This window comes from Phyllostomus discolor, chromosome 6, assembly GCF_004126475.2.
Source record: "Phyllostomus discolor isolate MPI-MPIP mPhyDis1 chromosome 6, mPhyDis1.pri.v3, whole genome shotgun sequence".
NCBI classification, from domain to species: Eukaryota; Metazoa; Chordata; class Mammalia; order Chiroptera; family Phyllostomidae; genus Phyllostomus; species Phyllostomus discolor.
This window is the reverse complement of record NC_040908.2, coordinates 13,154,149-13,179,320: the sequence shown is the minus strand read 5'-3', so window position 1 is coordinate 13,179,320 and position 25,172 is coordinate 13,154,149. Positions and strand designations below refer to the sequence as shown.

The 25,172-nt window shown below is 57.6% G+C and overlaps 1 protein-coding gene and 1 long non-coding RNA gene across 2 annotated transcripts in view; one reads left to right on the top strand and one right to left on the bottom strand.

The window, feature by feature from the left end:
• Positions 1–25,172, top strand: part of DNMT3A (DNA methyltransferase 3 alpha) — a gene marked incomplete at its 5' end in the record, with an annotated part of 72,015 nt that overhangs the window by 28,526 nt on the left and 18,317 nt on the right. The window contains 2 exon segments of the mRNA XM_036027735.1: positions 4,804–4,847; positions 5,313–5,459. Coding sequence (XP_035883628.1) covers positions 4,804–4,847; positions 5,313–5,459 — 191 coding nt within the window.
• On the bottom strand, positions 21,908–24,868 carry LOC118501035. The gene is made up of 2 exons (XR_004903603.1): positions 24,547–24,868; positions 21,908–22,684 (listed from the first exon to the last, which is right to left on the bottom strand). It is a non-coding gene; the product is annotated as an uncharacterized LOC118501035 (long non-coding RNA).

Sequence of the window (25,172 nt, the reverse complement as noted above, 5' to 3'; positions counted from 1 at the left end):
CCCTTCCACTCTCCCCTTTATCCTGCAGGGGGGTTTGGGAGGGCTGGCCCTGGGCCCCTAGCCTCACCAGAGCGAGTGCCTCCGGGATGCGTCCTGACGTTTGGTGGGAGTGTTCAGGGGCCTGAGTGGAGGGAAAGGAGGAGGAAGGGGCGTGGCCACCATCCTCCTGGTAAAAAGGCCAGGTGTTCGAGAGCAGACTCTGCCCGCCTTTCCTACCAAACGTGCTGGTCCCTGGAGGTCTTGGCTGACTCCCAGCTTCCTGGGAGCCCCCCGCCACTGGCACCCAGGTCCGGCCGAGGGCCCGGGCGGTCCTTTCTGGCTGGCAGGACGGAACCAAAGCTCCAAGGCTGCTTTTCACCTGGGGGGTTTGCTTTCGGCCTGGGATTTCCCTGTCTCTGTTTCCATGTGTTCTCAGGAGCTCTTCTTTCAGTCCGTCGACAGGTATTTATTAAACACCCTTTGGTCTGTGCCAGGATCTGGAGAAATCCTCAAGAACAAAAACGTAGTTCTTGCCCTCAAGGACTGCACAGTCCGCTGGAGAGACAGACACTAATGAGAAATCTGCACTGAAAAGGGCGTGATTATACCCAGAGAGAAGCTGTCAAAGGGAAAATAAACATGATCCTGTGAGGCACCCTAACAGAGGAGCCCAGCTGGCCTGGGCTGTTCCCCCCAAAAGCCGAAGGAGGAGCTAGGCCTCCCCAGGCGAGGGGTGGTGCAGGCCAGGGCTGAGGGCTCCCAGGTGGGAAGGTGCAAGGCACTTAGGGACCGGACAGGACCCCACAAGGCTGGAGTGGAGAGGGCAAGGGAGGCAGACAGGCGAGGGTGAGGGGAAGAGCAGACAGGCCCGGGGCGGCCTTTGAGGCCGCCCTCCCAGGGCTGACACGGTGTGCTGTACATCTTGGAAAGAGCAGTTGCCGTCTGGATCCTGGAGTGGAGTGAACAAAGGGGCGGGAGGCAGGGCGAGGGCTTAGGAGCTGCTGCGGGCCCAGAGGCAGAGAGGGTGGCTCGGATGAGCCAGGCGGACACAGAGATGGATAGCGGTGGACAAATGGCCAGGGACAGGAGGGGAAAAGGGGGAGATGGTTCAAGGGTGACTTCCGCATCGGGCGGATCTTCCTCAGAATCTTACTTAGTGCTGAACACAGTGGGCAAAAACACTCCGAGTTTCCTTGGTTCACTGAGTCGGGCCTCAGCACTCCTGCGCGGCTGCCGCAGCCCGGGCACAGGAGAGGCTGGCAGGGATTGGAGCCGGTGGGCCCCGTGAAGGCCGCTGTGAACTGCCGGATGCCGAGACTGGCGAGGTGTTACATAGAGAGTGGGCAGTGGCCCACTGGGGGCTTGGCCCCCATTCCAACATCAGCCACAGAGAGTACGCGCTCAGCTGCTTGGTTCTGAGGAGGAAGGAAATGGAGGACCCAAGGAGGAAGGGACTGGGCGCTGGTCTCCCTTCAGTTCCCCTTATTCCAGGCTTCTGTTCAGGGGCCTCCTTCTGTCTCTCCTGGAAGCCCTCTCACTAGGTCCCATGCAGGGCGGATTGAGGGCTCTAAGGCCGAGTTCCTGTGGGCGGAGCACCCTCCTGTGGGCACTGCCAGAGCCCCAGATCCTGAGAGGACAGCCGGGAGAAGGAGGGAGGAACGGGGGAGATGATGAGTAATCGGGACGAGAGCCACCTGGACAGGCAGGTGGTGGCCTTAAGAAGAAGGCTCCTGCGCTCCCAGCCCTGATGCCATCACCATGCTAACAGGAACGCCGGTAGGGCGGCTTCCTTTGCTCGAATGTGTTGAGCGCTCTGCATCCTCTACTCCGAGCGGTCCCCCTGGCATCACCAGAGAAGCTACAAATGCAGATTCTCGGGCCTGCCCCAGACTTGGGGAACCGGAATCCGCATGCCAGAGAGATCCTCATGGTTCCAATGCGTGTTAGAGCGAGAAGCCCTGCTCTGCGTGTGTTCTTTCACCTCGTGACCCTGTGAGAAAGACTCTTTCACCCCCGTTTTTCAGATGGGGAAATTGAGGGTTCAGAGAGTTCGGCTACCCACCCAAGATAGTACGACTACTAAAGGACCAGCTCAGGGTCAGCATGGAGCTCCTCTCCCCTCATCCCGAGCACCCAGTGTCGGGTGGGGGACCGCCCTCTGGACAAGCCTGGCCCCAGCCCTGTCTTTGAGATTTAGGTTCATTTTAAAGGGAATTTGGGGTGGCCCCCTGCTGAGTACAGTCCCAGGCCAACAGGTAAGTGTTAGAAGCACCCTGGCCTCCGCTGCCTGCAGGACCACGCCTGCCAGGGCCAACCTGGGAGGCACACAGCCACCTGGCCCTGCCTGTGACCCTGGGTCTGGGCCAGGAGCAGATGGACTGGCTGCAGAGGAAGTGTTGAGAAAGCAGCTGACCCTCCTTGACTCCGGACAAGTGTCACATTCTGAGGCAGCCCAGTTTGTTGTTTTGCTTGCTTAAGTGTGTGTGTGTGATATCACTCAACTGGGCATGCGCAGAGGCCAGTCCGTCCAGGAGAAAATTCCGGAGAGAAGGCAGCTAGAAGCTACATAAGGAAAAGTAATTCCGTTTGGGAGAACGTGGGGCCAGGCATGAAAAAAAGGGGAGCATCAAGTTGGTGCCGTATAAAGTGAACGGTCTTTCCAGCTCGGGTAGTTAAGTCCCGCCACTCCCCGTGCCTTGCCTCAGTGTCCGCATCTGCAAACTCCAGGGGCCGTTGGAGTACGCCCTCATCCTTACCCTTTCTTTCTTTCAGCAGTTGATTTGCGTTCATTCGCATGAATAAATGATTTCCCCTAGATCAAATGTCACAGAGGGCCCGGTAGGAAACGTGGGAGGTCCTGGGGGGTGCCATCATCAGGTCCGAGGGCAGGCGCCCCCTCCTGGCAGCGCAGAGCCCCACCAGGCAGAACGTGCTGGTCGAGGTGACACAGAGCACTTGGGGGGCGGGGGGCGGAGCTCCGCTAGCCGGATGGCGAGCCCTGCTCCTGGGGCCCGATGAAATGTTGGGGAGCGTGCAGTGGAGAGACGACAGGGCCTAAAGGAAACACATTGGAAGAGACTGAGAAAGTCCCAGTGAGACCTTGAGAGGCCTGTCATGTAAAAAGCGTCAGCGAGTACCGCGTGCGCCCGCGACCGACTTACGCGCTTCCTCCCCCCGCCCCGCCCCGCCCCCGACCAGCTTGGCCCTGCGGGCGCGGCGCTCCCCACGTGCAGTCCCCGGGAGTGCGGGCCTGCAGGGTGCCCGGATGCTGGTCCTGGCGCCCGGCTCCCCCCCCCCCCCCCCCCCCCCCCCGGGACTCTGGGTCCCAGGTAACCCAGAACTGCCCGGCCCCTTGTCTGGTGAAAACATCCTCTGGGCGCTGAGGATTCAGAAGCCTTCATTCACATGAAGGCATGAAGCGTTCATTCGCCAGTGCTGTAGCGGGTTTCCGCTCCTGAGCCAGGCTGTTTTTTCCGTTTTTGCCTCTCTGTGTCCCCCTCCGCCTCTGCCCTCCCCGCTCCTCCCCCCACCCAGCTACCTTGAGCCAGCCTTAGTGACCTTCCTGCCTGTGGGCTCACACTAGGAACTCTTGGCTTCAAAAAAGGAGTTCTGGGGCTCAGGTAGGAGGAGGGCTCACTCCCCCTGACCGCCTGTAGGAGGCCCGGGAGTGCGTAATTAACCCCGCCCCGGCCACCTCCGCCCGGCTGCCCACCCACTCCCACTGCGGGTAGCGCTGGGCCGGGGACCTGGCCTCTAGGAGGTGAGGACACCTACAGGACCAGGGTAGGAGCGCAGGGATATTAGGAAGGAATGCGGCTGCCCTCCTGCCACGGACCAGGAGCAGGACAGGGAGTGAAGAACGTTCCCCTAAGTTCTCCTAAAAACCGCGGCTCCTGGGGCTTCCGCCCGCTTGCAGGGGAGCCCTCCCTCCAGGAACTGGAGGCGCGACCCAGAGGAGGAATCGCAGGGAAGAGGCGCGGGGAGCTGCCGCCGCCTTAGGGAAGGGGAACAAAACCAACCTGTATCGAGTACCTACTGCACGCTGAGCCCCTTCTAGGCGTTTGATGTTCCCAGTCACGTGAAGATTTTAGAAGGTTTATCTCCCTTAATTCAGTGAGGACATAGACCAGGAGAGGTTACAGGGGTCTCAGGGAGGCGGCCACAATGCAAGCCTTCTAGAAGGAAGGCTGCGCTCAGGAGCCTGGGAATGGGGAGGGGAAGGGGGTACAGGGGCGGATATCAGTCATGGAGCCGTAGTTTGGGGACCGCAGGAGGACCTTAGAAATGATCTCCAGCGTCTTTATTTTCCAGATGAGGAAACTGAGCCTCATAGAAATGGAGTTGCTTCACCAGAGTCTTGCTCCAGTGGCCCTATACCCCACCGCTCTCCCCACCCCAGGGCCCCACACCCTGAAGCGAAAGTTCCAGTCCGGGGCCAGGGGAGGCTGTGCAGGCTGGGCCCTTCTCTGGGGAGGGGGCGCTGGTGACTGGGAGGAACGGCGTGGGGCTACTTCTGCAATAGATGACTCCCTCTCTATGCCTAGGGCAGAGTCCATGGGCCTGAAACCGCAGCCCCAGCTTTTGTTGCCCGGATGTTTGGGCCTCCCGCCCTGCCCCAGCCCCTCGTCCTCTGCTCTGGCCCTGCTCTGAGTCCTCGGGGCCAGCATGGCACCTGGTACCTCGTGGGCCGTCATGTGTGACACACGAACAACCAAGGGGTTGGAGGACCCCTGTCCCCACGGCGGGCACCCCAGGCTCAAGGTGGGGCCTCCGAGCCACTCCCGCAACTCCGCCGACAGTCCCTCTGTTCTTCCCTCTCCACAGGCAAAGAGCGGAAGGAGACCAACATCGAAAACATGAAAATGGAGGCAAGTGTTTCCCTCAACCCCAGGGGCTCTGTGGATCCCGATTCTAGCAGAAGAAAGCCACTGCTCTGACCAGCTGTGGCGTGTATGTGGGAGCGGAGCCCGAGGTGGCCCCTGTCCCCTTCTTTACACGCCCCTCTGTGAGGAGGAGAGGAAGTGGGTGTGGAGGTTGCATGTCCCCCAAGGCAGCCGTCTAGTCCCTCTCCAAGACCAAGCACCTACCCTCTTGGTGTTTGCCCATGTGCACCGCCCCCCCCCCCCCCCCAGCCGCTCAGCCTCCAGCCCAGACAGGGCCTTGCCCAGCACTCGCGGGGTTGGTACCTCTGGCCGGGAGTCAGGGCTCCTGGGTTCTTTCTGTTTGAGGTGAGTGTCTCCTCAGTTTCCCCTCCACGAGGAACGGACCCTGTGGTGGGGGTGTCCGTGCCCACCTTAATGGCAGTCTGTCTCTCTGTTGTCTCTCTGTCCTAGGGCTCCCGGGGCCGGCTTCGGGGTGGCTTGGGCTGGGAGTCCAGCCTCCGTCAGCGGCCCATGCCGCGGCTCACCTTCCAGGCGGGGGACCCCTACTACATCAGCAAGCGCAAGCGGGACGAGTGGCTGGCACGCTGGAAAAGGGAGGTGAGGTGCCTTCTGGCCTGGGTCCCAGCCGGTGCCACAGTGATGGAAAACCAGAAGCTAGCTTCCACCGCCCCCTGAGGCCGTGGCCAGTGTCCTTCGGGCTGACCTCTCGTGCTTCATGGGACTGCTCGATCCCTAGTCAGGGAGCGATTCCTTGGTTCTTCCAACAAATGTTTATTGAACACTAGCTGACTATCAGGCAGTGTGCTCGCGTGTGACTCCTGCGCTCGTGGGGTTGCTGTTCTGACGGGGGAGACGGGCAGAACACAAGTAAACGGGCTGAAATGCGGGATACCACAGGCCTGCTCTGGGCGGGACGGTCAGAAGAGCCTTCTTGGAGGAAGTGACGTTTAAGTCGAGACCCACAGGAACCGAAGAGCTGGCCGTGTAGGAGCAGGGTGGGAGAGAATATTCTAGGCAGAGGAAACAGCACAAGCAAGACCCCGACTTGTTTGGCAGAATGAAAGACCAGTATGTGCAGAGTGAAGTGAGCAAGGGAGACGGTGGGGCCAGACGGGGCTGGGAGGCGGCAGGGGTCGCATCCTTCAAGGCCTCGTGGGTGCCCGCCGAAAGGTGGTGTGATTCTAAGTGTGCTGGGATGCCATCGGCGGTCTCTGTGCAGAGGAATGATGGGAAGTGGATGGAAGGGGCGGCGTGGAGACACGGGACAGATCCAGGACGGATGTGGGAGATAGAATCAGTAGGGTGTGCTGATGAATGGGAGGCATGCAGGGGAGGGGACGGAAGGAAGGGCTCAAGGATGACCCCAGGGGTCTGGCCTGAACGCTGATGGTGGTTGCCTCGAGTCATCAGATGCGGAAGACTGGGAGGAACAGGTTCTGGAATGTAGAGTTCAAAGCGAGATGCTGAGGTGCCCGGCGCCTGAGCGGAGGAAGATGCGGGCCGGCTGCAGACACAAAGGTGGGGAGGGAGTCGAGAGCAGAACCTGGCGTTGAAGTCCTTGGAAACTGATGAGCTCACAGCGGGCGGTGCGGGGAGGGTATCGAGGCAGCGGCGGCGGGGCGGCAGCAGCGGGCAGGAGCCAAGTTTCAGGATTGCATTTATAGAAATCCCTACGTTTATGGGCCTCATAGAGAGCAGGGGTGGCAGGCAGCAGGGACAGAGCAGAGCGGCCTGGGAGGAAGAAGAAAGTGGAGTCTCAGAGAGAAGGTTCTCCAGGGAGAGTGGCCACCCAGCCCTGTGGAAGCCGAATCCATTGAGCCATGACCATCGCCTCTGATGAACTGGAGGTAGCTGGTGGCTTCTCTAAGAGACGCTTTGGTGGGGGTCGTGGGGAGGGTGGGAGCCAGCCCGTGGAGGGCTTCTGCAGCGAGAGAGGGGCGGACGCGAGGCGGTGGAGAAGGAAGGAAAGGCCGGGGAAGACCAGACCACCAAGGACGGGGCTGCTGTCCTGCCTGTTTGATCAGGGAGAAGACTGTTGACCCTCCAACGCGGGGAAGGGAGCGGAAATGGGAAACGCTGTGAATTGCCACCACCTGGGGCATCTCGCCGCCACTCTCACTTGTCTTCACCCCGGGTCTGAAAAGGAAGGCATTAGCCTCAGCACATTGTTTGGGGATTTGCTCTAGAGAAAGTTCAAAATAGGGTGGGGATTTGGCGACCTGATTGTTTTCAGGCTCTGGGAAGGCAGAAGTGACTTTGCTGGTAGAGCCTAGAAGGGGGGCAGCCAGTGCCAGTCTAGCAGGAGAGAGGGCCCCGGCCTGAGCAGTAAGTGTGATCTCAGGGATAGGAAAAGAGGGGGACCCCTCTGGTCAATTGCCCAACTCTTGACCCCCTGGAGCGAGGGGAGGCGCTTTGCTCTTTAAGCCCTTGTTATGCATGGTGCTGTTTCTGCCCTTCCTTAGCCTCAGGGGGGCCAGAAGCTTAGATCTAAGAACTTTCAGACCTACAGAAGCTTCTAGAAATTCTGTAGTCCTCCAGCTGCTCCCTTGAAGAAGCACTGTGGAGGCTTGCCCTTAGTTACGTACGATAAAAAAGGAAACCTGCCCTGGCTGGCATGGTTCAGGGGACTGAGCGTCAGACCGCGCAGGGAACCGAAAGGTCACCAGTCTGATTCTCCGCAGGGCACATGCTGGGGCTGCCGGCTAGGTCGCGGGCTGAAGGCGGGCGGGCGGGCGGGGAGGGGGCTAGGGGCTTGCGAGAGGAAGCCGACTGATGTTTCTCTTCCCCTCTTTCTCCCTCTCTTCCCCTCTCTCTAAAAAGCAAGTAAAATTGTTCAAAAGAAATAAATAAGGGAATCTTTTCTCAACTTTCTGGGAAAATTAAGATAATAGGTGCATTTTCCCAATTTTAAGTTTCCTACTAAAATTTAAGACTTGTTTACCGCAAACCGTCTCCGACACCCATGGAAGTAGCGAGAGAGGAGTACCGAACCCCGTGCGCCTGTCACCCAGCTTCAGCAGCCATTGGAAGCTTTTCTAGAAAACCTTAAACCTTCGGTCTCCGCCTCTTCTCCATCCCCAACTCCAAAAAGAGAGCCCCCCCCACCCCTCACTGCTTCCCAGGCAGTGTCACCTGAAGGTCCAGCCAGCATTTCCCCACCTCAGAATGGGACACCCGCTCTTTAGAAGTCCCTGCGGGGCACTGTCCCGGAGCTGACCCTCAGAGCCCTCCGCACCTGAGTGCAGAGCGGGATCCTGGGGTGACCGGAGGCCGAGGGGACTCTTCACTGCCCCGTGACAGGCTGAGGGTTCAGGCACCTCAGGAAGGGCATCGCCTGGAGGGACTCAGACCCATTCTTTTTTTTTTTTTTTTTTTTAAGATTTTACTTATTTTTTTTAGAGAGGTAGGAAAGGAGAGAGCAAAAAAAAGTGGAACATCGATGTGCGAGAGATACGTCAGTTGGTTGCCTCATGCACGCCCCCAACTGGCGACCTGGCCTGCAACCCAGGCATGTGCGCTGACTGGGAATCGAACCAGTGACCTTTCGGTTTGCAGGCTGGCGTCCAACCCGCTGAGCCACACCAGACCAGCCAGGGCGGGACTTAGACTCATTCTGTGGGGGGTCATCCATACGTCAGCAAGAAGTGGCTTTTGGCTTTTAGGGGACGAATCGGAATTTAGGTGTGCGGTGTGGGCAGAGGTTCCAAGGCACGGCAGAGCGTGGCCTGTTTGGGAGTGGGGGTTGTGGTGGCAGAACACAGGGAGCAGGGTGCCAAGGGTGGCAGGGAGGTGGCTGGGGCCCCCGGTGGGCGGGGCTCCCGCCTCACTCCAGTCTGCACCTGCCCCTTCCCTGCGGGACCTTCTTCCCCCAAAGCCTCCTCCTCTGCGTAATTTCCTTTTCCAACGCCCGCCCTTGTCAGGCAGGCCACAGCGATTAAGTGAGGGCTCCTCCTTACTTCTCAGACCATCTGAGATTGCCGACCTTCCCAGACTTTCCTGCCCTCCCTCGCACCACAAAAAAAAAAAAAAAAAAAAAAAAAATTAAGACGTAGAATATCACAACATGAATGAAATGGAAAGCAAGTGGATGAGGAAAACGGGGCATTTCTTCCTTCCCTGAGGCTGAAGCGGGGGTTCCTGCTGGGGCGGGGAAGCCGTTGTCTCCTGTCTGTCCAGCTCCTATTCTCTGCGCCTCTTCACGGATTCTTTTAGGGACCAGACTGCCTTAATCATGACCAGGCCCTGCTACAGAACCGAGAATGGGTTCCTGTTGTCTCCCCGGTCACGTCGGAGATCCTCTGGCTGTTTCTCAAGGCTTCAACCCCCCACTGTCTCCCACCCCATTTCACTGCCATCCTCTAATATGAGGGGCCAGCCTCCCCTTTATACGCGCCATGCTCCTTCCCTGCCCTTTGCCTTTTTTCCTGCTGTGCTTTTCCCTCTCCATTCTTCAGAGCTGAGTTCAAGAGCTGCTGCCTTCTCCAGGAAGCTCTCCAGGATGTCTCCAGTCTACACTGACTTCTTCCCTTCTCCGCACCCCTGTAGCTCTTCCTGATAACATTGTTGGATTTAGCACACGGTTTCTTAGAGTATTTTTTCACCATTTAATGTGTTGGTCATGTCTTCTCCCATTGCACCCAACCTGGTGTTGGGCAGGGAGAGGAGGCTCCCTGAACACCTGTTGGTGACTAAGCCACTGGGAGGTGGGTGAATCGGGGTCCCCTTCTCAGGGAGCTTGGCCCTTGGGTTTCCACCCCAGAGCCAAAACCCTTGGTTTCCAGGGGTGCTGACAGGTGTACCTGGAGGTTAGCATGGGGCCCAAGGATCTGGGTGGGCAGACCCCCACGGGTAAGGCGGTGCCTCAACTCTTCTTCACGCTGCGCTCCTGCTGTTCCCACTGGGGAAACATTGCTGTGAGGACCATGGGGAGCATTGCTGTGCTTGAGCCCGGGAGAGCCCGCCTCGGCCTGGGAGAACAGCCCCGGCTCGGGTGGTGGGGAGGCCAGAGGCGAGGCGGTTCCTTCTCGCAAAGGAAGGCAGGTCTTAGGACCCTTTTTCTACTGATTATCAGAGCAAAGGGACCCAAGGGAGGGCTCGGTTTAGGAAGGGCTTCTCACAGGTATTACTTCCCTGGTTCCCAATGCTGCGAGGTGGAGGGGTGCAGAGGCCTAGCCGGGCAGCTGGAACAGCCGTCCAGCCGGAGGGAGGGGCTGCGGACTCCGTTGGTGTGCTTAGGTTCTAGGGCTGAGCTACAGCCGGACGTTAGATCTCTCTCTGTAATCTCTTCACTCCTACCTGATTCTACGTCGCCTCAGGGCAAGGATACCATCAGTCCTGCTGATCTAGAATCTGGTCTTGTTCAGACTCCCAGCCTGAAGGGGGGAACTCGTGCATTCTTACACTTATTAGAGGCTTAGTACAAGTTAAATCAGTGACGATAACACAGCCCTAGCCAGGAGGGTCAGTTGTTTGGAGCGTCCTGCCTGTGGGCCAGGGTTGCAGTCCGACCCCCTGTTAAGGCACATGCTTAACCAATGGGTGCATGGATGGGCAGGTAGAGCAACAAACCAATGTTTCTCTCTCTCCCCCATCCCCCTCTCCTCCCTCCCTCCCTTCCTCTCTCTCTCTAAAATCAATAAATAAAAGAAATCTGTTTGAAAAAATATGATAGCAAATAATCTTCCGTCCAAATATCATGGTCTTCCCTCCCTTCCCCTCCTACCCCCCTCCCTCCCCTCCCCTCCCCCAACAGTCAGACCCAACCTCCCCTGCCCTGCCCTCAGGCTGCCCAGCAGGTAGCAATGCTTCACATTCCTGGAGGGCGGGGTGCCTTTGGAGGTGAGTTCAAATGCTGACTTAATCTCTTCCCAGGTGTAGGACCTCAGGCACCGTTTAAGCTTATCAAACCGAGGTCCCTCCACTGTGGTCGCGTGGGCAGCCCTCTGTTCTCCCGGGCGTGTCAACACTCACCTGTCGGTTTTCTGCTTCCGCCCTTCCCGAGCTGGTCCTGTGCTGGCGCTCCGACTCCTCTGCCCCCAGGACTGGCATTCAGAGGGCTAGGTGAAGATTTGCTGAATGAATAAATCCAATCTCAGAGTTGTCTGGGTTCATAAGGTAATACATAACATTTAACGCTTCTAGCACAGGGCTAGCATATAATAGTAGCTCGATCATTTTTTAAAATAAACTTACATTATATAAGTTTTACACAGACACATTCTTATTGTGAAACCCCCTCCCCACCCCCCACTCCCATTTTAATTCCTCCACCAGAGGTACCTCACAGGGCTTTTCTCTGCATCTCTGTGTGCGTGTAAATACCTAATTTTGCCTCACAGTCCCTTTTTCTTTTCCTTTCTTATTTAAGTGGAACCACACCGTAGTTTCATTGGTCAGCTTGGTTTTTCACGTACAGTAAGTCTGGGCAGGCGAGCCACGTGATTGGTCACTGTCGCGTCCCGCCATATGCATTGCCGTGATTGTATTTAACCCTTTTCTTCTTGGGCACTTGTGGTGTTTACAGCGATCTGCCGCGTGAGCATCGAGACAGTAAACACCCTTGGTTAGGGCTCTTTGTGCATCTGTGTGTCTCTAGAAGGAGAGAATGCTGGGTCGAAGGGAACGTGTATTTTGCATTTTATAAAATCTGCCAAATGGCCCTCCAGAAAGGCCAGCACCAATCTGTGCCCCTACAAACAGGGTGTGTATGAGAAGACTCCCACCTTTGCCAGCATCAATATTTTGCTAATCTGATGGTTGGGGAAAATGGTATCTTGTTATGATTTTAATTGGCATTTCCCAGATAATAAGTGAGGTTGGACATCTTTTCATATGTTTATTGGCCATTTGCGCCGCTGCCTGCTGCTGCTGCTGCTGCTTCTGCTTCTGTGAGCTGAGCAAACGTTGCTTCCTCTTGCTTTATAACCCCACAGTCTCAACAGACTGCTTCCTGTCTGCCCCGGGAAGAGCAGCCTGCGAGCGTCCACAGGGCCGTCTCCTGCTGCGCTCTATTGCATTGACTAAGCCATCACCGTGCACCCACTCAGCAGGGGGCATTGCGCCGGGGGGCTTTGGGACTAGGTGGATTAATCTGATCCCCTGGGCTTTCGTATAGGAGACTGGAGAAATGTCAACACAAAGTAGACCATTGAGGACGAAAACCAAAGTAGTAGCAAAATATGTGAAGTGGCAGCTTTAGGGTGTTCTGACCGGCAAATGTTCCACACTCACTCACCACACATAGGCTAATGAAAACCCGAGCTTTTGCAGGGTGGCCTCAAAAATAACGTCAGCCTTCAGAGAGATGCTGCCGTTCGGAGCAGGCATGACAGGGTGCTCCACCGACAGGCTGAGCGTGTTCTAAAGGCATCCCCGGGACAGCCTGTGAGCAGTCGTGACTGCCAGGGCTGCTGGCCTTTCCGATAGGCTGTGACATTGTCCTTACAGAGGTTCCCCATTGTCTCCTAAGTGGGTGGGCTGTTTGCACGCTAGAGTGACCGTTTCATCTAAGAGAGAAAAGCTCTTCAAACGACCCCCATTTTTTTTTTTTGGTGGTGAGCAAGCAAGGGGTGGGGCAGGTGGTCACCACTCACCCAGGAGGGGAAGGACTTTACTGAGCACCTACTGCACGCCGGGCTCTGTGCCAGGAGCCCTACTTTCACCGTCATCCTAAACCGTGATAAAGTTAATTCATATTTCAGGACCCAGGAAAGGGAGGCCGCCCCCGTGGCTCGGCCTACGTCACGCATCTCAACCCAAGTCAGCTGCGCTTATGGGAGACACCTGTCAGGGAAACCTAGCGCACAGCATCCCAGCCCTCCCGCTCAGCTGCAGCTAGTTGACCTTTCTCTAGAAAATCAGACCCGCTGGCCTTATAAGGAAACCCCCGACTTCCCAGCCAATCCGGTGCTGTTCCCGCGTTGCCTCTTCCAGTGCTCGGGAAGAACGGTCCACTGCTTGCGAGGTACTCTGTTCCCCGATCCGTGGATTGCTCTCCCTTGAATAAAGGCCATCAAACGCATCATTAAGTCGTATACTTCTTGTTTGACAGATCTGTGATCCAGAATCACTGTAAGAACCACTTGTATCCAATTTTACTGTTAGGAAACTAAGATTCCCCTGGGTAAGTAGGTAGCAGCCGCATGGGTGTCCTTGTGGAGAGGTCACGTGGGCGGAACTGGATGCTGGCTCCCCAGCCACGTTTGTCTGCAGCCACTGGGCTCACCTAGAACCAAGTCTTCTTCCGGTCGGCGGTCTCGGCTCCTCCTGCAACTGAAGGGAGGTGTTAGGAGAGCGGCACGGGGGCTGGCCCCGCCCTCTGCCAGGCTGCCTCCCCTCCCTCCCCACCTCTGCAGCTGCAGGCTGGAGGCCGCTCCACTAGTGCCGGGTTCGGGTCCTTTGGTGCCCTCGGGGCCGGTCCCCGCTCCACTCACTGGGCCCTACGCCCTTGGCCTTGCACTGCTGTTTCTCGTGGTCTGTGTTGGGCATTGTAAGCTGGCGTTGGAAGGGTTGGAGTGAGATTCAGGAGGCCTGGGTTCTGGTCTCAGCTTCTGTCCCCAAGCAATCCCAGGGATCTGTCTCCGCTGTGCACTTTAGTTTTCTCATTAGCAAGGTGGCAGGTACAGACGAGAAGACCCCGGAGATTCTAGAATTTCACAATTTGCAGGGTTGGGGGGACAGGAATCAGGGTCTGTAGTTCCCCTTGTCTCCTTTACTGGCTTGCCCATAAATTCTGCGTTAAATATTTGAGTGCGTTCTCAGGCTCACGTAAATGCCTCTTCTGGAAGCACATACATAAAGCATCCTTATAAGGATTCTTTAAAAAAGAAAACTTTCGTAAAATTCACATGTTTGGTGCTAGAGTCTAGTGCTCCCTCTCCACTACTGTCCCCGTTCCCTCCTCTGTCATTTTATGCCAGGAGCAGAAAGATGGGACGTGGTGCACGTCTTTAGACACTAGGTCTAGGTACGAGGGAGGGGCTTGACTTCACCACTAAGAAGGTGATGTTGCAGAGTGCGCCCACCCTCGGGCACGCCCAGCTTCCTGCGGCATTTCCTTCACCCGGGAATGCACAGCCCCACTCTGGCTCTGGTCGCCAGAGAGCTGCCTAGATCTGCTCTTCGCTCCTTGCTGCTAGTTTTCTTTTCATTAATCATACAGTCGTTGGTCCCTTACTTCAAAGAGTTCTTGAACCCTGACTGAGCAAATGCTGTGTGCTCAGGCTTCAAGGTAACACCGGAAGTGTCTGGGTATCTCCTGTGTTCCCACCTGTTCTAGACACGGAAGCAACACATTTAAAGGGAAATCAGAACCCCGCCCTGGGATGCTGCTCTCCCCTGGGAGAGGCGGGCCGGGGAGTGACTAAATGATGCTGCTGAAGTCCAGGAGGGGCACCACAGAAATATGAGGAAAGGGGCTACGGGAGTAACGGGCTGGCCTTGCCCAGGGCCTTGGGGAAGCTTGCCAAAGAAGGGACCACATGCAGGCCCTCCACCAGAACGGGAGTTTGCCCTGCAGGGACCGTGGGGAAAGGCACTGAGGGGGTCCTAAGGTAGGTGGTCCAAAAAATCCTCTAGGAGTTTGGAGGCCAGAGCGCCTCAAGATTTCTTGCATACTTAGTTCAACTTTTAGGAGTGTGCTCATAGCATTTTCTAGGAGGCAGACAATGGAAAAGATACGATGGTGATGCTTTTTCGGCTCTGCTTGAAAAACCAGACCATTCGTCAAGGAGATCCCTGGGGTGCTCAGGCACTGGGTGGCAGGCTGCACCCTGTGACTCTGTCGAGGGGCCAGTACACTAGATGCAGGAGTTCACAGCCGTGAACTAAGGCCTTACTGAACACACCCAGCACTGGGCCGGCGCTGGGGAGGCAGACAGTCACGGCACTCGAGGCGTACACCGCCCCATGAGGAGCGGGAGCACGCAGACCGTTCACCGTGAGCCTCACTGTCAGGGGAGCACGGGGCTCATCCTGTGCTTGTGGCACCAAACCTGGTGAGCAAAGAAGGGCCAGGGAACTTCTGGGGGGCTCCTGGAAGGCTTCCTGGAGGAGGTGTCCTTTGAGAATTCCAATAGGGATACATAAGGAAGGCATTTTGGGGAAAGGAACCACGGAGGGCAAAGAGAAGGAGGCGTGAGGCTTCTGAGTTGTTCAGGGAGCAGCAAGAGATGTGGCCACTGGGGTGTGGGAGTTGGGGACAGAGTGCGGGAAGAGAGAAAACAGCAAAGGAAGGCGGTCAGGCTGTCCAGGGCCCGCTTGTTGTAGTGAGGAATTCAGGCTTCCTCGTGCAGCGGGGGCTGGAACGTGAGGGCACTGGGTGTGCATATTAGGAAGACAACCCTGGCAGCTTCGCAAGGGGCCCGGACAGGGGACATTTAGAAGCGGGACCAGTTAGGAGGGTGTGGCATTTGGTTTTGAGGGTCCAGGTCATGGGGATCAGGCTGGGTAGAACTGGTGGTATGTGTCTCTGGCCGGAGGGAAGGGAGAAACCTGCCCGCCTGGTATTTGGGGAGCGGGGGGTGGGGTGGCTGTCATTGCCCACACCAGAGGATCATGCGGGGAAAGCGGGTTTGGGGCAGGCAGGAAGGTGGTGTGGACTTTTCCTCTTCTTCAGGATGGGGGTATTTTGATGAGCCAGAACTTTTTGTGTTAATGAAGTTCCGTTTCTCTGTCTTTCATTGGTTAGTGTGTGTGTATGTCTAAGAATTCGCTGCCTGCCTCAAGGTCGAGGAGATGTTTTGTTTAGAAGGGGTAGGCTTTTGAGCTAGGTTTTAGACAAACTGCTTCTGAGAAGCCTGCAGGGTGGCCGTGCACAGGGAGGGGGTTAGCAGGCAGCGTCCAAGGTGTCACGGGCAGGCGGGGAGGGCAGAGCTGAGGCGTGCAGCGCAGCCATGCGTTGGAAGGAGCAGGACAAGGGGGGACAGAGACTGGCGGTGTCTGGGAGCAGCTGGCAACCAGGACAGACTCCGGAAGGAATTCTGGAACCAGCCGGAGGCCCCCGAAGACCCCCCTTTTCACCCGTCCAGAGCCCTTCCTAACCCTGTCGAGTCTCTGTGGGCGCCCTGTCCCTCACCTCTCAGTTCACGCTCGCCCTGCCAACTGAGTGTGTGTGTGTGCGTGTGTGTGTGTGTGCGTGCGCGTGTGTGTGTGTGTGTGTGTGAGCGAGAGAGAGAGAGAGAGAGAGAGAGAGAGAGAGAGAGAATTCACCCCTTTTCCGACCTTTCTGTCACAACCCTTCACAGGTGCTGTGTTCCTCTTTAGCCGGTGGGTGGTGGGCAGTACACATGTATTCAAATTTCACTTCCATCTCAGGTTGGTTACGCAAAAGTAGGGATAAAACAGTTTAGTCTCTTGTGTATCAGAATCTAGGTGCAATTCGAAAGGTAACTTTGTGGGGTAAAAAAACCAAACCAACCCCGAAACTGAGTTGGGCATGCTTTGTACATCCCAAAGGAGCTATCAGAACCCAGTGTTTCTGAAAGGGTGTGTTCCTCCCTCACAGTCACCGGGGCACTAAAAAGGCACACCCCCAGGCCCCATTCTGGACCAATGCGAACAGAATCTGTGGCTCGGTTCCTGAGAAACCTGGTTTTCCAGCCAGGTACCTAGATGCTCCTGTGGCGTGGGGGAGTTGGAGAACGCCCGAGCTGTGGATGAGTGACAGGGAACTAAATCTGGCCCAGGAGAGAGTCCCCCGAAGGGGCATGCACTGTGCACTGTATTTCCGACCGCCCTATCGCCCTCATCGGGGGTCTCGCTGTGCGTTGGAATCACCTGTGAGTTTTGTTTCAGTTGCCCCTACTGGGGCCCCTGCTCTGGGGTCCTTCGTGAAGGGCGTGGCCCAGCTGTCTCCCCAGGTGATTGGTTGCAAGGGTCAGTGCCAAGTGGAGGGAGGAGGGCAGGCTCTAAGGCTGGCGGAGCTAGGGGACCATTTCCGAACATGGGCGGGGTGAGAGGCCGGAAGGGACTTGGTACAGGAATTCAAATTTTCCCTTTGGGATGGAGATGATAGATGTTCCGGCTGCTTTCAGCCTGGCTTACCCCAGTGCTCCTAGGCTGAGCTCCTCCTCCGGAGTCTTCTCTTCGGTCCCCGAAACGTGAGAGGGTCTGCGTGCCTGAATCTGAATGGTGGTCCTGAGGCCCCAACCTTTGACCCCTGGAGCCCAGCGACAGCGGGGAGGTGGGGAGGGGAGAGTAGCCCGGGCCTTTGGGGGTCGACGGGGTGCCTTTGACCCACAGCCCTCCAGGGTCGGGTTGCTAAAGCAAAGTGACAACATGGATGCGTCCTCAAGCAAACTTGTCATAAGGTTCTTTCCACCTCTCACTTGTTCCGCCCTCCTGACTTCCTTTGATCTTATCTGTAACATTCAGCAGATAGTTGTGGTCCGGTTCCCGGGCTGATCCAGAGAAGCTAGGCGTTTGTAGAAGGTGTTGTCCTCAGCGTGATCCCCTGTCCGTCCAGACCTTGCAGCCTCTCCTGTTGATTTTCCTGGTGAGGAGCTAGTAAGGTCTGGGGCCCTGCAGCACCCCCGCCCCCACCCCCCGCCCCAGCCTGCGCCCTCCTGCCTCCCTGGAGGACTGGGCACAGCCAGCAAGCAGCTCCTGGGTGTGCTGGGGGGGTGAAGGTGACCGTGAGAGAGAGTGGGGTTTGTGGAGGAGCCCTCCCCAGCGGAGCAGGCCTGGAGCTGCAGGGGAAGAGGAGGCAGGCGGGCGCAGGGAGGCAGGAGGTGGCAACCAAAGTTCCGGAAGCCTAGGGCAGGTCTGGCGAGGTCGGGCTTCCGAGCACAGGCCACTAGGAAGTGTAGCAGTAGTGACAGGGAGAGAATGGGGGGCCTGTGGAGGGGGAGGGCAGCTTGGGGCAGAGGTGGGGGGAGATGAAGTAAGGGGTCAGTTTGCTCTCTGGGTCAGAATTTACGACAGCGGATCCCAGGACAGGCGCCTGGCAGCTCCTGTCCCGAACAGATAGGCAGACGGCTACGCCTGCGCCCCTCACCCTCCCTTCGTCCGGCAGGAAGCAGATGCCACTGCAGACCCCCGACCCCCCCCAGAGACCTGGCCATTCCTGCCTGAGAAACCTGGGGGGTCGCACCCTTCCTAGCTCCCCGTCTCCCTCCCTTGAGTCCTACTGCCTTTGCCGATCCCGGCCTCCCCGAGTTTCCTTCCTTGTGAGGAGAAAGCATCTCAGCCTCGCCATTTACTATCTGATCACGCGCTGTCCTGAATGGGGGCTGTGGCTCCCTGTGTGATGGGTCCTGGGCACATGATTAGGCTGTGAGTCACAGAAAGGTGGAGAGGCCCATCTCCTCCACCCGACCCTCCACCTCCACCTCCGAGGCGTCCTCCCCCAGCCTGGCTCTTCCCGGGAGGCCTAGGGCTCCCGGATCCTCGTGTTCCGGTGTGTTTCAGGTGGGGTCAAAGGTATATCGCCAGGCAGAGCACGGCCTCTTCGGGTTCTAAGACTCTACTGGCAAGGGGGGTGGGGTCCCTCCGCCCCTTGGTGTTTGCCGAAATGCTGCACCTCTCCTGGGCCCAAGTTTGGGGCGGTGGCACAGAGCCCACACATCCTAAGCCAGCACACGGCAGGTTGCCATGGCGACCCTTTGGCTTTTCCTCCAGAAGAGGATGGGTTTCTCTTCCGGCCCAGATCCTCTGCCTGGGCTGCCACCGTTCTGGGAGCCAGGCTGCCCAGCCCCGCGATCTCACACTCTCTGCCGTGGGGGCAGCTTGTGGACGGCTCGGTTTGAATCGGGACCCAGGACCAGACCACAGCACGTTCTGGCTTGAAGGGGCCCTGAAGGGAAAGGCCCAGGGGATGGGGCTGCACCTCAGGCATGTGCCCTGAGCGGGCTTCCCCCCCACCATCTCCTCCTGCCTGCACCGCCTCACCCCAGACCACTTCCTCTCCAACTAAAGGCTCCGACCCTTCTGGTGGCCTCCATCCCTCCTGGCCTCGGTTCCCTCATTCTAACAGAAACAGCCAAGGCGTTTAGTGGTTGCCATACCTGGCCAGGATCTGAATTACCTAGGGAGCTTTTAACAACAGGTTCCTGGGTCCTACCCCAAGCTTGCTGACCTCCCCAAGAGAGCCCAGGAATCCGTATGTTTTCAGACCTCCTTGGGTGATCCTGATACACGTGAACCCGAGTGAGCCTGGGATTCCCCTGGCAAGATGAAGTGTGAGGTCCTCGTGGAAAGAAAAGGCAGCCCTGCCTTGTGCTGAGGTCTGACCAGGTTCCCGGGAGCTTCTGAAGACCCCCTTGCCGGTTCCTCTTGTCAGAAAGCCGGTATTCCCTGGCCATGCTGGCTAAGCCCAGTCCAGGCCCCCACCTTTCCACCACAGAAGCCAGGAGAGAGAGAATGACCCAAAAGGGTGGGGGGGGATGTTGCCATAACAACCAGCTCCAGGCAGAGGCCTTCCTTCCAGGGGCTGGTACTTCACCCCAATCATGGTGGTTTCCATGGAGATGGGTTAGTGAGGGACAGGGAAAACATTTGCCCCACTTAAAGCATTAGTCAGGAGCTGCCAGAAGGCAGAACGTCTCTAGGTGGGAGCCTTGGACCCCTGTCAACTTCCAGTCGCCCCCAGCGTGGCCTCTGCTCTCCCTGAGCAGGTCTGACACTTCTCCCTGCTTAGTTGCTCTCTCTGCGACTGGTCTCCCTAGCAACAAGTCCTGCCAACTCCTTGCTGTTGGCTTGTCGCTATTTTTAGCTTCACTGCCAGCAGCCCAGTCCTGGTCATTTGCTTGCAACTTCCATGTGGACTGCAGGGAAATGGGGAAACAAAGGTTCTCGCCTCTTTGGGGTAACCTAGACCTGGACCTCTTAGCACCTTCACAACTTTGCTATGGAAAGTAACCATCCCCCACTGGGAACTTGGGCAGTGGCTTCCCAGTGCGGCTCCTGAGATAACATGGGTTTCAGTTCAGCAAACACCGCTTTGATCCTCTATGACGTGCAGGGAGTTCTGGTGCACACTGCTTCCGTGTGAGGCTGAGCAAGACCCAGTCCCTCCCCTCCGGGAGATTTTCACCTCGTGGAGGAGAAAGCTGAGTACACAATCGCCTTAGCACGGGCCAAGGTTGGCAGGTGCCACGAGAGGGTTCCGAAGTGCTTTGGGGGCATGGAGGAGGAGGGACAGGATGACCTTTGCGGGAGGGGCGGGAGGCGAGGGTGAGAACCCAGAGCAGCGTTGTCCAGTAGGCCCTTCTGCAGCGGTGGGGGTGTTCTAAACTCTCTGCCCCCCAGTACAGGAGCCCCTACCCCCAAGGGGCTCGTGGGTACTTGGGATGTGGTTGGTGCAACCAAAGAGCCGAATTATTTTTTATTTATTTTTTAAAAGATTTCATTTATTTACTATTAGAGAGAAGGGAAGGCAAGCAGAAAGAAAGAGAAATATCAATGTGTGGTTGCCTCTCGTGTGCCCCCTACTGGGGACCTGGCCCAGTGCTCTGACTGGGAATCGAACTAGTGACCTTGTGCTTTGCAGTCCAGCATTCAATCCACTGAGCCACACCAGCCAGGGCAATTTTTGTTTAATTTAAATAGCACATGCAGCCAGGGGCTACCTTCTGGGACAGTTCAGGTCTAGAGAAACTTTCATGGCGGATATACTTGGTGAACTGGGCCAGAAGGATGGGGAGGTAGGATTTGGGCTGGTGGGAGGGGAAGGGGAAGGGCAAGGAGAGCAAGAGCAAAGGCACGAACCCCCCCACACACATACACACATTTGGGGGCTGGCAAGTAGGCAGAGTGTGGGGTGCGTGACGTAAGTGCTGTGGATTGTGGGGGCCTTGAGTGCCACGCACAGTGTTGACGTCATCAGCAGGTAGTCAGAGGGCGAGCGTGCAGCCCCGAGGCTGCTGAGCTGTAGGTGGGAGGACCGGGCCAGAACAGACATCCACATTTACCTCGTGCTCCTTCATCCGGGTGAGGTCTCTGGCCTCGAGGTCAGCGGGAGCGTTGGTGTGGCGGAAAACCCAGTGTCTTCCCAACGTGCGGCTTGGCAGATGGCTTCCCGGGGACTGTGGCCTCTCTGATTTTGAGGAAAGCGTCTCGGGTGGTAACTGTCCTGTTTGAAGGAAACAAGATAACCTCCCTACATGCTGTGGGCCCTGGATTTTGACAGAGCAAGAACCGGACGCCGAACCTGGAGTTGAAACCAGCCAGGCTGGCATGGCATTCCCACCTGGACCATCTGTGCAAGTGACCACCCTTCGGTGTGGGGTGGGGGGCAGGGAATCACAGCCTGGGGTCTCATTGTAGCTCTGTGGGTTGGAGAGTCACATGATGATTAACAGCACATCGTGACCACACTCGTGGGAAGCACAGAGAGTGATGGACACCAGAATGTTCAATTTCCCAACTTATCACAGGGCGCGTCCTTGCCACACAGGTCCTCGTGTTTGTCCTGCTGTGTTCTGGCAGCCGACCGGTGTCCGAGTCCCTGGGAAATGTGGTTAAAATCAGAAGTTTGCTCGATGGATACAGGCTCGGGGCTGAGCGTGCCGGGTGCCCTTAAGGCGCATTGCCACCAGGCCTACGAGTCACCGCTCTCTGTCTGTCCTTCCGGCCGCCCTCTCCTGTGGGCCGTGCTGGACCCTTCCCCTCCAACACTTCTCTCAGGCTCTCGACACCCACCAGATCTCCTTTTCACCCAGGGGTCCTCCTTCCCACACCCTTCTCGAAACGTGCCCAAGAACCTGGCTGTTTCACGCAACTCTGCTTTTCCAGGTTGACTGTCTTTACCTCAATATAGAGACCTGTCCCGGTGGTCATGCCAGGTGGGTGGGTCACTCTGGAAGGCGGGGGCAGGTGGTACCTCAGGGATCCTTGAAGGCCGTCCTGGTTTTTCCCCTGATCTTCTGCTAAAGGCACTCTTGCCCTAGGTTGTGGCGTCTTTTTGCTCTGGGGTCTGCCTCTGCCCACCGAGCACAGAGGCACGAATCCCTGAGAGGCTAGAAAAGGGTGGCCTCTCCTGTCTGGTAGCTGCAGGAGGCGGGCGGCACCCTAGGTCGGCGAGGGGGTGGCTCTGAGTTCAGGCTTCCTTTTGCTTAAGATGGGAGCTGAGGGTGAGAGGCCGCTTCTTTACCTTGGCCAAGAGAAAGTGAGGCTGATGGCTCTGGTCCAAGCTGAGGCTTTGAGTCCTGGCTGAAGCAGTTCCCAGACTGACAGAGCGTAGAGGTGAAGGTGTTCAGTTGTCTAGTCCAATGGAAAAGGAGGGGCCGTGCATGGGATGGAGTGCTGCTAAGGAGAGCCAGGCGTGCCTGATCACAGACTTCCTTTTGAGAGGAGGCCTGTCGACAGGGCCCAGGGTGCCGAGGAGGCATCGGGGAGGGAACCAGCTAAGCAAGTCCTGTTACGTCCCATCAAGGGTGGGAGCAGGCCAGAGGCATAAACTCAGGGCTTCTCAGGGCATCTCCTGAAAAACTGTACCAGACAGATACCAGGACTGGGTGGAAAGAGGGGTTGGGAGAGAGAAGGGCCTGTGTTTCGTCGAATGGCTCCTTCGTGCTGTGTGGATCCTGGGTCCCACCCGGGGCTGAGAGAGGGTGGCCTGTACTCCCCAAGAATTATCTGGAGAAGGCGTTCTGATCTGGAGTCCTCCTCCTTCCTCTTGGTGCTTGCGAGATCAGAAGGGGGCTGAGCCGCGGGAGAGAAGGCGGGTTGTCCTTCACAGCACATCTCTTGCCTGCACCCTACCGGCACCCGTTCGGGCTAGCGTGTCCCCACTGACTGCGGCTGAAGGCCAGGCACCTAGGGCGTGAGGTGGTCCTTAGGAGGTGCTGGGTCTCTGGGGCCCGGCAGGGCAGGTGCCATCGCTCCTGTATTGCAAGTGAGAAAGAAGCCTTCCTGGGGTCAAGTGGCTCGTTCAGGGTCACGATGCTGGAGACAGAACCCATGTCCAGGTCTCCGGACAAGTGCCACTGGCCCACCAGCCTTCCCACGGGGAGCGTTCACCTGCAGGTCCGGTGCTCCTTCTTCTTTTTTTTTTAAAAAGATTTTATTTATTTATTTTTAGAGAGGGAAGGGAGGAAGAAAAGGAGAGAGAGAAACATCAATGTGCGGTTACTAGGGGCCGTGGCCTGCAACCCAGGCATGTTCCCTGACTGGGAATTGAACCTGCGATGCTTTGGTTCACAGCCCGCACTCAATCCACTGAGCTACGCCAGCCAGGGCCAGTGCTCTTTCTAACTCATCTTGCAAACTGCAACCAGGCTCATCTTTCCAAACCACCCGTTCATCTCCTCTCAGAAAACCTGCAATTACTCTTCACATCTTCCTCTGCAACATTTAACTTTAGTTGTGTTGGGGGTGGGAGGTGGGCAATGGGTCTGCCCCCTCCCCAGATGAACATCTCTCATTCCTCACTTCCCCTACCTCATTCCACACCTGGTCCCTCCCCCAGGCCCAGTCTGGGCTCGGCACTGACCTTGCTGACCCCGTTTATCCTCCGTACTACCTGTTGTCTGTCGGCTTCCGGGCCGTCCAGACCCCTGGGGCCTGGTGTCTGTGATACAGCTATCTCTACAGGTGCTCGCTTTTCTCTCCTCTCTCTCCGCGTCTAGTCGACTCTGCCCACTCCTTGCGTGTCTGTTCTCCTTGAGGCCCCTGCGGAGAAGGAAAGAGCGTGCCGTGGTGGAGGCCGTGCCTTGAGGCTCCCCCTGGAGGCGCCTGGAGAGGAGGAACGGGGTGTGGAGCTGCAGATACTTGAGCGGGAATGAAGGAATTGCTACCCGGTCGTTCTCTCCTTGTCTGCAGTCTGGCTTTCCCCGTTTCAGTCACCCGAGGTCAGCCACAGTCTGGGACTAACACATTTCCCCAGCCATCCACATCGTAATAGCCTGATGGTCCAGGGTCACCCAGCGCAGACGACCGACCCTCCTTCTGACGGGTGGTCAGAAGGTCAGTAGCAGCCTAACGGTAGTTCACAGGGCTCAGTAGGCACCTCCCTTCCCCACACTGGGATGGCATCCATCACCTCCCATCGCCACAGGCACGGGTGAGTGCGGTGGGATTTCAGGAGAGGCTACAGTCACACAACAGATTTTTGTATATTGCTATCATTGGTCTGTTTTACTAGTCGTTGCTAATCTCTTACCGTGTCTAATTTAGGAACTTCATCAGAGGTGTGTACGTGCAGGAAAAAGAGCACATGTAGCACTGGGGACCATCCACGGTTTCAGGCACCTGCTGGGAGGGGGTCTTGGACCCAGTTCTACCCCCCCCCCCCGTAAGTGGGGGCTATCCTACTTTTGAACAAGCGCCCCCCCCAAGTCTCGCAAAAGAAAAGCAGGAAATTGAAGGCCGACCCAAAGTGACCTGTGGAACCCAGAGACTTGGCTAGGAAGAGGTTTTGAAAGACTGAACTCCTCAGCTAGCTTTTAAAGGCACCTCTCCCTGTCCAGCCGTAGTGGGAAGGGAGCCCCCCCCCACTCCCCCCCCACTCCCCCCCCCCCACACACACACACTTCTTGTTCTGGGGTGCTCCCGACTCTGTGCGGGTATCTTCGCTCTGTCTCTCTGAGCTTGGAGTTCTCCTGCAGCTTCTCGGGTTTCGTCGCTCATCTGTAGCCTTTTCCTTTCTCTTTCTTTTTTATGTGGGTATGCTTCTGAGACTCAACTTTTAACAACTTTCCTGACTGTCCGGAACCTCGTTTCTCCTTTAGCTGCGCTCGCGGCTTACCTCCGTACCTGGCTAAAGAGCGGTCCCGGCCCACCCGTCCGCCCTCCTCCCAGCGGTGCTCCCGGGGGCTCCCCGCTCGCTCCCGGACAGCGCAGAGCTCCTGCCGAGTTGGGGGAGAGGGGGCGGGCACCGCCTGCGGCCCTGCCCTGCCCGGCCCTGGGAACCCGCAGGGCCCCACCGCGCCCCCCGGCCCCTACGCCCCCGGCCCGGAGGAGAGGGGCTGGCCCACTGCCAGCGTCGGAGGGCCGGCCCCCTCCCCCGGCCCGCTCGCAGCCAACCAGGCAGTCCAGCGGGGCCCACGTGACCTGGAGTTCTAGACAAAGAAAATGTTCAAGCCCTCCCCCCCACCTCCCCCCTCCCCCTCTCTCTGGCCCCCTCCGCCCCCAGCCCCATCACCCCCTTCCCCTCCCCCCAGACGGGCAGCTACTTACAGAGCTCCAGGGCCGGGGCTCACACCTGAGCCGGACCTCGGAGGGGCTGCACCTGGCCTTATGGGTAGGTTCCTGGACAGAGCCCTGGGGGGCTGGGGGCGGGAAGGCGGCAGGGCCGGCAGGGGGACCTTTGGGCCGCTGCAGCCCTCCTGGCTCAGAAGAGTCAAGTATGCCTCCCTGGCCCGAGTTCTGGAG